Source organism: Phoenix dactylifera, chromosome 17 (assembly GCF_009389715.1).
Source record: "Phoenix dactylifera cultivar Barhee BC4 chromosome 17, palm_55x_up_171113_PBpolish2nd_filt_p, whole genome shotgun sequence".
NCBI lineage: Eukaryota > Viridiplantae > Streptophyta > Magnoliopsida > Arecales > Arecaceae > Phoenix > Phoenix dactylifera.
In genome coordinates, this window is record NC_052408.1 from 10,534,354 (window position 1) to 10,549,882 (window position 15,529).

General features: G+C 37.5%; 1 protein-coding gene across 8 annotated transcripts in view; it reads right to left on the bottom strand.

Moving 5' to 3' along the window:
* Nucleotides 1-10,305, bottom strand: part of LOC103711840 (tuberculostearic acid methyltransferase UfaA1-like) — a 36,986-nt gene extending 26,681 nt beyond the window's left edge. For 2 of the 8 annotated variants that reach the window (XR_003386598.2, XM_017843982.3), the window contains exons 1-6: nucleotides 10,093-10,266; nucleotides 7,349-7,566; nucleotides 3,050-3,155; nucleotides 2,818-2,919; nucleotides 1,485-1,544; nucleotides 1,271-1,349 (exon numbers count right to left, since the gene is read on the bottom strand). Coding sequence is in view for 4 of the 8 variants with exons in the window: in XM_017843982.3 (XP_017699471.1) it covers nucleotides 1,271-1,349; nucleotides 1,485-1,544; nucleotides 2,818-2,919; nucleotides 3,050-3,155; nucleotides 7,349-7,566; nucleotides 10,093-10,266 (739 nt within the window). In the remaining 4 variants the exon portion in view is untranslated. Of the gene's footprint in view, nucleotides 1-1,270; nucleotides 1,356-1,484; nucleotides 1,545-2,817; nucleotides 2,920-3,049; nucleotides 3,156-5,130; nucleotides 5,534-7,348; nucleotides 7,567-10,092 lie in introns of those variants that run through there. The other 6 variants (XM_039114984.1, XM_039114983.1, XM_008798133.4 and 3 more) reach the window with 5 other exon arrangements.
* Between the last annotated feature and the right edge of the window lie 5,224 nt (nucleotides 10,306-15,529).

Sequence of the window (15,529 nt, forward strand, 5' to 3'; positions counted from 1 at the left end):
TTGAAATTGATGGATGCATCCTTCCCTTGCATCCATTTGAAATGATACCTCTCATCAAGGTTGGCATCTTCAAACTCAATGAACCTATCTTTTTTCAAATGAAAAAAATGATATAGGGAACTGAAATGATTTACTAAAAATAGTAAATCCACAAAGTTATATAGCACATCATATACTTACCATCATCATGTTCTGTCATACATTGTCATGTGCTAGCTATCTTCTAGATGCAATCTTTCTATGTAACAGACTAGAACTGTACATTTCCTGTATTAAACCTCTTAAGACTAGGACATCTGCGATCTTTACATAGCACTTGTACTGTGTTTTAGAATTCTCCATATCCACAATTCCGCTTACACGATTAACATTCTATATCATATTAAATAGTCTCCATGCCAACCACTGTAGGAATTGCATCCAACACAAGAATATGCTTTCATGCTAACTCTATTGTATAAGTTTTAATCATATATTACCACCTCTCTTTGTAAACATTCATTAGATTAAATTGATGCATCATTTGATCATGTCTATTTACGGCACCACCTTTCCATCACATTCCTTCATTTTTCAAAACAATCTTCTTCAGGCCCAAATGGGACTTTCATACAACCAAGTCAGCCTCTCCTGTTACATTTGGAAGTAAAACAATCATAGGATTATCTTAAAAAAAACTTTCCAACAATGTTTGCATAAACAGGTTAATGGTCCAAAGATGAAAGAGAGCAGCAAGAAAGTATAAAATCCAAAAGAGCAAAGTGACATCTAAATAATGAAGGCATGACAATGACCATCTGGCGTCCGAGCTGGGCCATGCCTATTGTTCCTTAACATCAGTTCCCAACCTATCCAACAAACTTCCAATTCCAACAATCATTGATAATTAACAGCATATCTTTCGCCAGATGCAGCAAGAAAAAAGAAATGTTGTTTTCACCAAAAAATAATGCTGTTATCCTTGCCGAACCCTGTCAAAACATTATAAATTTTCTCCATACCTACCAGTGCACCGGTGCTCCTAAAGTTTAGTTTAGATAAAACAATATCTTTTAAATTCTTTTACTGTTAATTTTTTCATCGTGATGTATTTTTCAGTCAATTTAACAAAAATGATTTTTTTCATTTGAATTGTTAACAAAGAGAAAGTTAACCTTTTGAATAGTCTGATATTACCGCACTGTCAAGTTTTTTAAACAACAATAAAAGCATAATTCAACATCACTAATGAGAACCAATAGATAACCATCTGCCAGAAAAGTCCATTTACCTCCATCAATATTTAAGACAGATTTCACTGCACACCCTGTTCTAATTTGACAACACCTGCTCTCTAGTTCTCCTCTTACCTGCTAGTACTTTTAGGTTAGCTATAAATTCAATTGAAATGTAACATCATCAAGAAGAGGCATATCCTCATTGTATTAACCAAGTAAAATCACTGCTACTTGATGGTATGAATTTAGATGATGTAAATGTCCAACCTTTCTAACATAGCAATGAGATCGCTGCTTGACAGTAAGCCATTGTGGGCGGCCAAACAGCTGGAGCGAAAATAAGATCAAATAGTCAATATTTACGTATTAATGTAGGCTATACAAGGAGTAAAAGATCCAGCTTAAAATGAGAATGATATCATGTAGATTTATCTTATGCATATCTAACATGATATTCCAACATACAAAATAAATATCTCAAGCTCTAGAGACTTTCACACATCAGATTGGAGCCAAATGGTACATAACATAATGTAGTGTAGAACTATATGTCAGACAACAAATCATCATGAGAAAAATTTTACGAAGTTTGCTCTTGTAATTCCTTGTTAACAATCAGCATGACATTGTTAAACATGTTGATCAATGTTGCTATAAAATTATAGTGATGACTCAGACCACATTATACAACCGACCTATGTGTTTAAAATGTAATGTGCAAGTGACACAGCTCTGCTTGACAAAGATATACATAGAAGTAGTATAAAAGAAAACACCTCTATGCATGTTGATTTGAATAGGCTTAGCAGATAGAAAATATGAATATATGCATGGAAGGGATGTAAACTAGCACCAACCTTCAGGTTTTTTTTTAATTCAATGAAATATTTATTTACAATTTAATGGAAGAATATATATCTAAAGCATCTAGTGTATTAACCTAGGTTTTACATATCAAACCATCCAAGCATACCATATCATATTGGTTGCGAAACAGTACTCATAGGAGCTAGATACATTATAATGCCAACACTGGGTAGTGTGTGACTGAGTACCTTTACCTTGCAACGATATGGTCTCATACAATACTGTACAGGTAAGGTGCCGGTACAGGACATCGAGACATAAGACCTTGGTATTAACCAATGTTGTAGTGGAGTTATTAGGTTGAGTCAAACAATATAAGCTTTTTATAGAGACCATATCATACCAAAGTGCACAGAAAGTAGAAGAGACAGGTAAAAAAACTTTAATCCAGATTTCTGTATACAAAAAACAATTGTTTTACTTAGATAGAGGTGAACATGATCATTTAAATTGCTTGTTCTTGACTCTTATAACACCTTTAATTTTTATTTTCCTGGTAACACAGTCAGAGTGCTCCAAAAGAAGGTATCTAGATGTTAGGGTGCTTTTGTCAGTTTCTTATTCTGGTCTTCAGAGGTTGCACTACTGCTCATTCACCACACGCCCTTACAGCTGTATAGCTTTTTGCACAACAGATTAAATTACCAATAGTACAAAGTAGTTTTCAAAAATCTAAAGGAAATCATAACAATATTTCAGGATAGTACCCAAAAGAAACCAAAGGGATCTTAACCTGAAGAAGATGATGATTACGGCAAAATGCAAGCACAGAAAATGCAGAGAAGCTCATTACACCTTCTGAAGGGCACGACCAGATACAAGCACAGATCGGAACCTGCAGAATTGAATGCATTTAATAGACCAACAAAGAACAGATAGTTTAACCAGGAACATTAGTTTCTACTCCAACAGTTATTTTAGAGAAATAAGAATGTCATTTTGAACAAATGCATGAGCAGTCTCACAAGATAAGCCTTCTGAAATAACTGAGAGTATCCATGTGACTTAATGAAATGCCCCAATGTTTCATTACGGTCCAGATCAGGGTTGTTTTCATACTTCTCAAGGTACCTTCCAAAACAAGATTGATATGTTAGTTTCTCATGCAGAGATGGAGAAATGATTAAAAAACAAGAAAAAATGAAATTAATGAAAGTGATTCTACTATTAAAGTTAAAGCCTAATATAACATGACAAGACTTTACATGGCCATTCAACAAAAGAACTTATTCTGGTCCGAAATTTTGCCATCGCAAGGAAAGTTAATACTTTCCCCCAGGTTCAGCACAGTATGCGGTAAATAAAAGATGTCAGGAAAAAAAAAACACCACACTGAACTCTGGAGTTAAATATATTTATCAGCTATAACAACATGGAAATGCCATGGAAAGAACCTTCACAGTCTTTTTTATTTTTCTTCCTTATCGTTAAGCTAATAATTATATTTGACACAAGTTATTAAAAAAAAAGATCCTGGTCATGCCAGTGTCGTCTTAAGTCCAAATATGGTTAATAACTTATGCAAGATGAACATGAGGTTATTTGTCTGGGTTTGCCAATCAAATAACCATTTATCAAGGATTCTTAAATTAAAAGAGCATATACACCCAAATGGAACATCTATCAAATGCAGAAATGTTTAGACACACAATTCGGATATATATGACATGATGTTGCTTTCATCACAAACATATTTTGACATATAAAGCACCTAAGTTTTCCCCCATAAAAAGCTCAGGAAAAGAAGTGAGAATCCACACAATTTCAATCTAATAGTTTCTCTTTTTAATTTCTTTCCTTTTCAATCTTTTATCTGGAGCAAAAAATGACATATTTTCATTTTCCAGTTTTTTTTTGCTAAACCTATGATCATTGTATTGGTATTAGCTGGTTTTTAAATCCACCATACCAAACTAATGATCGTAACTTTCTATAAGAATAATATTATGTACTGGTCATTTTGAGTTCTCATGCAAAAAGATTGTGGCGTGTTCAGTACCTATGTTTTAGTGAATTAGCTTCAGAACATCAATTTTGTGCATATGCAGTAATTTTAGTAGCATAAATGTATGATATAATGAGTTCCAAGTCTCCCTAAAGTCCTCAAGAAGAATTTGCTCCATATCATCCAATATTGATGAAGTGTATTATCATTTCACTGGACCTAAACTATGCGAATATACTCCGCCTTGAAATTATCGTATTAAAGTTTAAAATTTTACAATATAAGGATGTAAACTAGATTCATTAAGGTACTCTGAAAATTAAACATGGAGCAAAAGGCAACACAGGTCTTCATGTTGACATTTGAATTCTTGCAGAGAACTTGACAACAAAGAGAACAGTTTGTGAATGTCATGTTCTGCCCATAGAAGGACTAAATAAAGTGGTTGAGAACAGGTTCACAACCAACGTAAGGCTGCTTGGAATGGCATTGAGGATTTTTCTTTACAGATTCGTTGTGAGAAGTATACTATTATAGATCCCGCTAAGCATTCTGGGCAATCTTGGAGTCATTGTTTCTTGATTGGCTAGCCACAAGAGGTAATGTGGCGGAAAAGAAGGGTCTAGATCACAAAATTGATGGTTGATGTTCCTGATTCAAAAACCAAGAAGCGAAGTTCTTGATGTCCTCTGGCAGTTTTCCAAGATGGTTCTGAGATAGAAGCAAGATCTTGAGACTGCATTGTCGGACATAATCTATCATGAAACAAGAGAGACTGATCTAACCAAAAACAAAAAAGCCTGAAAGTTCAATAAATCAACAAGTGAAGTTCTTGGCGAACAACAAGTTCTGGCGATTAATCTCAGCTGATTCTAAGATTGAAGGAAGACTTCAAGAACAAAATTATCACACATAATCTAACATGAAACAAGATAAACTTATCTAATCCGAAAAGAGAGGCCAGAGATTTCAAGAAATCAACAGGCAAGGTAAATTCAAACGAAATCATAAGACATATATCAACCCAAAACTAATAGACAAAAAGAGTTCAAGAACCGAATAAAACAAAACAAGAAACTCTAAGATAGCTGGGTAATTTACCTCGATCTCAAACCCTAGTACACCACACGATGGCGTCAGAGCGTATCTAATTCTCGATTCGGCCGCCTCCTTGCATGATCTCCCATGGAAGAAGAAGAGGAAGATGGGAGGAAGGGAGATTCTTGAAATCTCCATAGAATCCTCCTCAGCGTCCGGAGCGGAATCTTCCCCGCCTCCCTCCCTTCCTCCCTCCCATGCCGATCTCCGTCTCCGACATCGATCGCCGGCCCTTTGCCGGGAAAGAGCGAGATGGCTGTCTCCTTCCACCTGGCGGCGGCGGCGGCGGACGGAATCTTGACGCGAAGACGATGAGATCACGGAGAAAATCTCCGTTTCCGTTCCCATCGCTTCGAAACCAAGAAAGGGAGGGAACGGAAGGTGATGGAAATGACGAGCGGGAGAAGAGTAGGCCCCGTTCTACTTCCATCCATGGGAGTGGAAAGGGTATTGGTGCCTCGCGACGTGCGCGATAGCTTGTGATCAATGCATACCGTTGGATTACAATAGGCTGCCCACATGGCATACACCTCACCGCCGGACGCAGTGTTCGATGGGAGTGCGATGTGATTTGATGACATGAGATTTGTTAGGGTCCATACCGCTTGCTCCTAACAAACTTTGGATCAGGAGGATGAGTTCCTCCGAACATTACTTTTATTTTTTCTCAAAAAAAAATAATTGGCCAACTCATCTGAAATGACGCTCACAATGGCCATCAATGGGCCTTATTTGCAATAAAAATTCTCCATTTCAGTATTGAACTCCATACCATTACTATACTAGCACTAATATAGTACGAAAATTTTCGAATATCGATTCGTCATCTATACCAAATATAGATACCAAATCGGTATAATACGATATAACTCATATTGTTCGCTGGGACAGCATACCATACTTTCAATTAAAAAATATTAACATAAAAAATATATAGAAGACCATTTTTCCTTTTCCTCTCTAGATTTGAAGAGAGTTAGGAGGAGGCCAGAGTCTTTTCACACCCACAGGCATAGGCATGAGGCTTCCAAAGAGATGGTCGCAGGATGCAATTCCTTAAAACCAAGTTAACAGCGATAGAATGATCACACTGCTTTCGAAGTACGGGCTCGTTTGGTTCGCGGGAAGTATTTTTCCTCCTAGGAATATGATTCCTGGGAATCAGATTCCTAGGAAGAGGATACCTAGGAAAGTACTTTTGGCCTGTTTGGTTAACCATGGGAAAGTGACAAATTTCCAAAGTGCTTATGTTTGGTTGACCATCCACTTTCTTAGGAAAGTTATGTATAATTCCTATTATGCCCTTAATAAAAATTAGGTCTTTAATGCCTCTTTAATGCTTCTTTAATGCTGAAGGGTCTTTTTGGGAAAAAATAAAAAAGAAGTGATTCCCACCTCATGGGAAAGTAACTTTCCCATGTTTCTCATGGGAAAGACTTTCCCATGAAATGTGGGAATCATATTCCCATGAGAATACAACTTTCCCATCTCTCTCCTTTGAAAACTCCAACCAAACAAGAGGCATTTCATTACTTTCCCGTTGACCACACATTCCCCCCTCCTTTTCCTGCGAACCAAACGAGCCCTACAATTTTAGGGACCTAAAGAATTTGAAAAGGAAGGAAGCATTTTGTAACTCCAGCAAAATCGACATGATCGGATTATAATTTTTCGAACAATATCTATAATACATTAGAAACTAGTGAAAGTCGTATAACCTAACATCAATAACTAGTCGATCTATTTGGCTGTGAAACTATAAAAGGACTAGCGTAGAATAAATTATTTCTAATTCATTCTAATTTTAAAACAAAATTATGCTTTTTCTATGACATAGTAGTTTTAGTTTGAATTATTCAAATTGGCTGGGGAAAAGCAGGGCTATCAATTTTTTTAAAATACCTAGCCCATGAGAAATGGCATTTGGTGAGAAAACTTAGACAATACCAGATTGTTACATTTTATCATATACCAAACCTTTCATCGAACGGGGCCCAACGTGGTAGGTATAAGTGATATAAGAAGCAAGAGCGATGAGCGTAGTTGATCTGGATATATGCTAAGAAGGGGGAAAGGAACAACAATTGCAGTGAAAGCAAGACTTCATGTATGATCCGTTATCATGACCACTTATACTGCACCACTGTGGCATTCGCGTCTTAAACCATATTTAATTTATGAAAAGCTGGAAGTAGGGATTGAAGCATGCTCCGTTACTTACCGTATAACGTCGTGTTTGAACTTGACAATTTCTTGGAGCATTTGCCAAAAGTAGGGATTGATCGCATTGCTTTTTTGGGCAAACAAGCTAGCCAATCCATTGCGACTTCCCCACTCACAACCTTTGCCTTCGTCCAAGCTCACGGCGAATGACATGTCGGATATCTCCATGTCGACCCCAAGGCTCTCAAAGAACTCCATCATGTTAGGATAAGTGACCTGGAAAAGAATTTAAAAATTTTATATTGATTTTTTTTCCTAAAAATTATCACTCTAGAAGAGAAAGAAAGGTCACAAATGCAGTCTGACAAATTACTGTAGAGTTCCTATTTAATATCTTAACTTTACCGCCCCTTTTGTACATGGATCCTAGTTACCTCACGTTTCATCATAAATAAGGGGGCGAATATTCCAAGACAGGAGGAGATCAAGTGTATCGTCTTGAACTTTGTCTGATTTCAAGCCTGTAGCTTTCGCTTAGGGCCATGGAAGTCTTGATATTTTATATAAGTTCAGTAGAACGGCTAAGTTGATAGGAGCATGACGGATACTCAAGAGCTGCTTGCCGTAGGACCACTCGATCTAAGGCCGGGATGGAACAAGGGCAGCATTTGGACGTATATACAATTGACGAGTCATAAACTATAGAGGCGAGACATTGCCCATCATTTGAGCCAGTTGGTGTATATGAGACTATTTATCATTAATTCTTGTATGGCCACCGCCAATTGATTATTTGCCATTCTTATATGGCCACCATCAATCATAATAGATGGGCTCTCTTGTACTCGTCGAAATACATAAAAATATTCCCAAAATTCTTCTCTTCTTTCCTTCTATGTTTTTACATAGTACCGATGGTAGAATGACGATCTATAGGGAGGTTGAGTATCATGCACTGGCAGATACTATCTCTAAGTTTTTATGGCTTTGATGGCTACTACATGACATTAGTGTAACTTTAACTAGTAATTCCTTTCTTCACTGTAATAATATCAGCGCCATGCAAATTGCTCATAATGATATGTTTAATGAGCGAACGAAGCATATTGAGATAGTTTGTCACTTTATTCGGCATCATATCGGCCGGGCACTATTCAATTGATATATACTGCTTCTGCGGATAGCTTGCGGATATTTTATGAAGGCTCGTCCATCGGAATGTCATCGTGAGTTGGTTAGCAAACTCAAGTTGGCATCTTTATTGTCATCTTGAATTTGAGAAAGGAAGTTGGTGTATATGAGCCATTAATTGACACCATCAATTAACTGTTTACCAAACTTCAATGGCACCATCAATTAATTGTTTATCATTATTGTATGGCCACCGTCAATTATAAACAGGTAGGCTTTTTTGTACCGTTGTACTCTTTGAAATATATAGAAATATTTCCAAAATTCTTCTCATCTCCCCCTCTACGTTTTTACATAGCCAATGGTTGTCCCTCTTAGTCCTTCTTTGAGTTTTTAAGAAAATTTATTTAACTGCAGGGACCGGATACGGGGAGAAAACCGTACGTTGGAGCGCCATCGGTGCATGAATAGAAATATTTTTACGAGAAGAGAAATATTTTATTGATGATATATATATATATATATATATATATATATATCATCAATAAAAAAAAACAGAATTTTCTAAAGAATGAAAGAGTACATGGTCAAATTTGCAGCTTTAAAATATTAATTCACAAAACACGAAATCAAAAACGAAACTTCACAAAAGGCATACACCTCATCGATGAGGGCCTAGGCTTGGCAGCCAAAAGATGTCACCATCGCTCGTTCTCATACTGCATAGAACAGGACTTAGCGGATGGAAGATGCAACGGGCCAACTACCTGCCTGAAGATAACGTGCCAGCTAACTATTAAACTCAATCGAAAAAGAAAGGGTCTAAAGGAAACTAGAACATGTGAGAGGAACCATGGAGCAAAATCCACCCACTTCAAAAAATATTTAGGACTCGTCTCGTTCGCAGATTTTTTTTTACTAATATTTTTTAAAAAACTATAATTTTTGAGAATATAATGTTTTAAAAAGATAATTTTAGTATATTTAGTTGACCATAAAAAAAAGACACATTCAAAGGAGCTTATATTTGATTGAATATTTATATATATTTTTTTAAAAAATATATGAAATATCTATTACACCCTTAATAGAGAAAAAGACGTTGTCTATAGAATGTGATAACTTAAGAGAATTTTTAGAAAATGCTATTTTTCTATCTCTCTACTTTAAAAACTCCAACTAAACAAAAGTTATTTTTATTTTTTTAATTGACCATACTTTTCTTCATTTTTCCGCAAACCAAACGAGTCTTCGATGTGTGAGCATCCACGAGCAGTGATAAATTACGACAACCGGCAGCGTCAAACTAGAAAGTAAAAAAGCCTTGAGGAGATCGAGATTAATTTAGAGACTATCACGAAAAAAAATAAAACAAAAGAAAACTGCTACTTGGAGAAATATCCTTTTAATCTTTTCGGTAAACAAAATATCCCTTTAAGGATATTTTTTCATGTGTACCTCTAGCCTCTCAGAAACGACCCAAAGAAAAAAGTAGCTCGACTCCAAACTTTTCTTTCCTGGGTTCCCGAGTTGAGTGGCATCCAAGAGAAAAACAGAAGAAATAAAAGTTTATGAAGAGGTTTTTTCTGGCTTGTTAGCTCTATCGTGACCTGTCACTTATATATTCAAATTAGAGAAAATGTTAGCTGGAGAGAGGGGAGGGGGTTTTACTCCGTTGAAGACCATGAAGCCCAGATCCAGGTTGACGCCATCGAAGTTTACGGTCTTGGCATGACCGCCCAAGCAGTCCTCCTTCTCATAGAGCACCACGTCCACCCCGGCCTTGGCCAGCACGTAGGCCGACGCCAACCCACTGATCCCGGCTCCCACTACGGCCACCCGCATTTCCGTTCTCTCTTTCTCGATCACGTACACCACACCTACCAAGCTTTTAAGGTAGAACAAAGAAGAGGACAGCGTGGCAGGGCCGGGCTCCACAAGCAGCTGTCCCAGTTTTGGCAGGTACACAGCGTGAACGTGGAACCATTCCGACCACACATGATGCCTTCTTTTTTTTTTCTTTTTTTTACGCTAAGACGGATGGATCATACAAGACATACACGATGGAAATCTGGATGGATTATTCGTGGTGAGTTTTAGGGCGCGTGGAATGCTTGGCTACAAATCTTCTCACGTGCACTTTTGTACTTGCACGTGAGCGGCTAGCCTTTCACCTGCATGTGGGCCCTGGATGGCATTTGGAGGGTGTCATGCTGGGTATCGTCTCAGCGTGAACATAATGTGTTCTACGGTTGAAATGTCATCTCGGCTCCGGGTGGAACCAATCAAATGTAGCGTCCATCCAAGAGCCTTCTTGTCCTTTCAAAAAGGAAGAAACGAGAAGGGAAAACTTATTAGTTAGGTGAGCGCGCGAAGTACCTTGTCTTATTTGAGGAGTTTAGCTCTTTCGGTCGATCATGGTTTCAATACATGTCATGTTATAAACGATTCCAAACCGTCCTTTGCATGGTAATTAACTAGTGTAGAGAGAAATTAGACGTATAAAGTTAGTCTGATTCGAGAACAGGCTATTATCCGTACTTGTCCCAAATTTTCAACAATAGTAGGAACAAGTAGAAATATCATTCTTTAGGATGTTAAATATACTTTGATCTAAGCAAAATAATCAATTAAAAAATAAACAACTATGGATGAATCTTGTAGCCTTCCACATGATTAATCATTCTCATGATTGATCACCATACTTTCTTCTCTATTATTATTGTTGTGCGGAGGCACCCGAATTTAGTCCCACATCGTCGGATAGCGGAAAAGTCTGTGCCCTTATATGGGGAGAACAAAATCTTTCCTCCCGAGGTGCCTTTTAAAGGGCAAAGCCATGCGGGGCGCGTTGAACCCCAAAGCGGATAAAACCTCGGGAGGGATGCGGTCGCTTTCTCTGTCCAGGACCGATGGGGACTATGCTGTTGCGCGAGGCTCCGGCGAAACGCCGTCCCCGCAACAATTATTATTATACTCATCATAATTATTAAGGCTTATATATAATCTAGTTGGTTTTGGGGTGGACATTACAGTTATCTGTACTCACTTCAGATCTGTTGCCGAGTTTAGAATGAAGATCGGTCCCTGCTATCAACTTGAAACGAGTATTCAGAAGGATCACCAAGCTTGATAAGAATCACTTTGGCTACTATGAATATTCAAGAAAATCACCAAATTTGATGTCGAATATTTTAGCCACTATGGATATTCAGGAGGATCACTAAACTCAATATAGAATACTTTGGCAACTACGAGCACGGTTGGATAGGGTTCAGAAGCTAGATCCACCAATCGAAAAGCCGAATCGCATGCCAAACTTCTAGAGGCATAACTTGGTTATACGATGCCCGATTAAGATGATCTTATTATTTTTTTAAAAAATTGAGTATCTTTTTGAGTTCTACAACTTTAAGCCAACCTCCTAGAAAGTTGAATCAGGCCGAATTTTTATCGTTTAGACCCCAAAATGGCCTAGTCAAATCGAAAGTTTACTTTTCAGGTAAGACTTTGATCGGGCATAGCTCTCTATTTAAGAAGAATCAAACAGAGCGATAGAAGGCAGAGTTGATGTAGAAATGAAGATCTACATACCTCCTCAAGAATTTTAGTTTTTTTATAAAATATTTCTAAATTTTATTTTTTTTCAAGAATATTTTTATTAATCATATTTATTTTAGGATATATAGTTCTATTCAAACTATAAGAGGAATCCAACCCAAATTGTAAAAAGAAAACCTCACTAGTATTATAAATAAGGGCCATATACCTCAATGTAAGTGGTGAATCATCAAAGAAAATCTTACTTTTCTCCGATCAGATAAGCTGGCTGCTAGCAGAGTCAGAAACTTTCTCTATAGTTTTCTTCTCTCGACTGTTTCTAAGATCACCAAGAGAAATGGTCACAAGGGATGAATTTTGGACAATGTCAATGCCTCACATCTAGATTACTAATACGCATTTCTTGAAGTCCTCTGTTCTTTGAAATTGATATTCTTCTTATTTGTCAGTAAGCTTTATGCCTATAAAGCTGAGGCATTTGAGTTGGCACGTATACAGCGTGAACGCGGAACCATTCCGATCACACATGATTTTTTTTTTTTTTGCCAAGACGAATGGATCATGCGATGCATAATACTAACCAAAGTTCTCGAGGACACTGGCTTTTTTTTTTTAATTAAATATTTATTTTTTGATATCATAGATCATCTTAAACAATAACTATCATGATTAATAATTTATTAAAATTTTGAATCTTGCGAGGATGAGCCGGCCTTAATTACCACTAGCGTCATTATAAGTCATAATGAAAAATAAATGCTGCAACAGACGACTTGCTCAAACATTATTTGCGAGATTGAACGTGTAACTACTATTTGAATTACAATAATTAATTATTTTTATCATAAGACAAGAGCGATATTAATGATTCGAAATCTCTTACCTTTCATGTGATTTTCGAGCACGGCAGGTTCTCCACGTAAGCTAACAGCATAGTGCGAGGATGAGCCTTGTGGAATGAAGTACATTTTATATCAGAAATAGGCAAAATACCCTCTCTCTTTTTTTGGGGGGGAGGGATAGTTGGATTTGTGATGCGCCGCTCCAATATGTTTTTCTCTATTTTTACTCGTTAAGCCCCAAAAAGAATAGGTCAGTTGTTGTTTTTTTAAAAAAAATATATAATATATAAATAAATCTACTTTATCATATGAGCTTAAGCTTTTGGAATAAATGGTAATTTCAACATGGTATCAGAGCAGAAGTTTTGAGTTCGAACTCTGTCTCCTCACTCTTTAACCCTATTATTAAAAATTTCATATGTTGAGCTTACCCATTAAAGAAAAGTTCCACCCACATGTGAGGAGAAGTGTAAGAAAATATAAAATATATAAATAAATCTACCTCATACTATGAGCTTAAGCTTTTGGGATAAGTGGTGATTTTAATTAGAGCTCTTACTACATCTAATAGGGAGATTCGATCACAGTTTCAGTGCCTCTCCTCGCTGCTCGCCTGAGTCTATCTCAATTCTGAAAAAGGTGTGCTCTCTCTACGGCCTCTCCTTAGCCTCAACACCAGGATCGAGTTAGGCTAACCCCGGTGACTCTTATATATCCCCCCAGCCCCCCGCTTCTTCCCTGTCCCTCCTCCTCCTCCTCCTCCCTTTCTATCGTTATTCCTTGCTATCCAAATAACTAGAAGGAAAAATATATTTTTTTCCACAAAACAGTTAAGAGAGAGAGAGAGAGATAGGAGAAATAGCTCTGACCTGTGTAGGAAAAATCTTCGATGATCTAGGCTTAGGGTTTTGTTGCGTCTTTGGAGGCCGGAAGGCCGGTTGATGAAATCTTGCCGCCGAGAGAGGAGGGGAGGATGAGCTGCAATGGCTGCCGAATTCTTCGGAAGGGGTGCAACGAGGCCTGCATTCTCCGGTGGATTGAGAGTCCAGAGGCCCAGGGGCATGCCACTGTCTTCGTTGCCAAATTCTTCGGCCGTGCCGACCTCATGTCTTTCATCTCCGCCGTCCCCGAGCCCCAACACCTTGGTTTTCCCCCGAAGTCTCCTACCCTCTTTTCGTGAACCTCCTCGACGAGCTCCGGCCCCTTCCCCTCCCCGTCAACCACTCTCTTGCCCTCGCCCTCTCCCGCCTCTCCCGCGGCCTCTCCTCCCCTGCCCTCGGACCTTAGATCTTTGAGGAGGAAAGAGGTCACTCAGGGGGAAATCCTAATCCTAATCATCGGGTAAACGATTATCTGATCCAACCTGACCCATATATTAAACAGATTAAACGGGTCAGACATCTAAAATGTGTATCCGACCCAATTAATAAGCAGATTAAACGGGTCAATCAGTTTATGACCCGAACCTATTTAGGCCAAACTCAAACCTGTTTATGATGGGTCGAACACGGATCGGATTGGCGGGTTAGGTCATATTTTACCACCTCTACATACAATTATACCATAGTTTTTAGTTGTATTACTCTACAACAGTATCATGTTGTGATATCTTCGCCGTTCTGCAGATGGGCTACCTTCACGGCAATTAGATGTAAGATCTTATGTAGACCGCTAATGAAAGTGTTCTGAACAAAGCTGGGTAAACTGCTCAATTCCTACTGCCAGATAAAGAATGGATCGAATCTAGCCTTTCCGTGATGGAATCTCCATCTATCTCCAGATTGGAAAATAAAAAAATAGATGATATATTCAAAATAATTGCATATTTATAAAATACCATTCAATTTATCCTGGATATGTGCAGTTCCAATCTTGGCATCTTGTCAAGAAGGGAATGGTGGTTTAAAACTACTTCATCCAACAGTCATCAAATAACCATATAATCCCAAGCCAGAATGTCAAATTAAAAAGAGCTTAAAATGGATGAGAAATCTCACCATTATTGCCATTCACAACGCCATTTTGCTCGCCTTATCTTTGAGGGGGCCATTATCACAATTACCATTTTACCAATACTTTTAAAATTGAATTGGATGATGAACCCGCAAGACGCTTTGTACTAGATGGACAGATTGGCCAAAACAGTCACATCAACAAAATAATATTATAATATTATTTATATTTGTTAAAAATAAAAAATAAAAAAAAGTTTTAGAATACAAATAACAAAGATAAAAATATAATTAAAATAATATGAATCTAACTCAAAATAAAAACTTCAAACTAATTCATAAACCATGGCCCTAACAAAGCCCTCTTATAAGGTTCAAATTCACATACAAGTATGTCACCTCAACAAAGTCTACATATGATGTTCAAATTCAAATTCAATATAATAACGGCCTGCCATGGGTTTGGCTAAAACAGGGAGACCTGCCCTGGATTTGACCGTTTGAGATGATGAGTGCCCAGTTACGGAGAAATAGAGAGATAGGGAAGGGTGGAAAAATAGATCAGAAAAAACTGAGAAAGTAAAAAATTCGAGCTGAGACAGATCGTCTGCGTTATTTTGTTTGTAACTTTATTTCTCTTTTTTTTTGTTGCTTGCTTAAATATCATTAGGATCCTCGTTGTTGAGCTGATTGTTTTTTTTTTAATTTTATCGGGCTCAACAATTTAACTTGTGTCAAATGTTCTAGATCAAA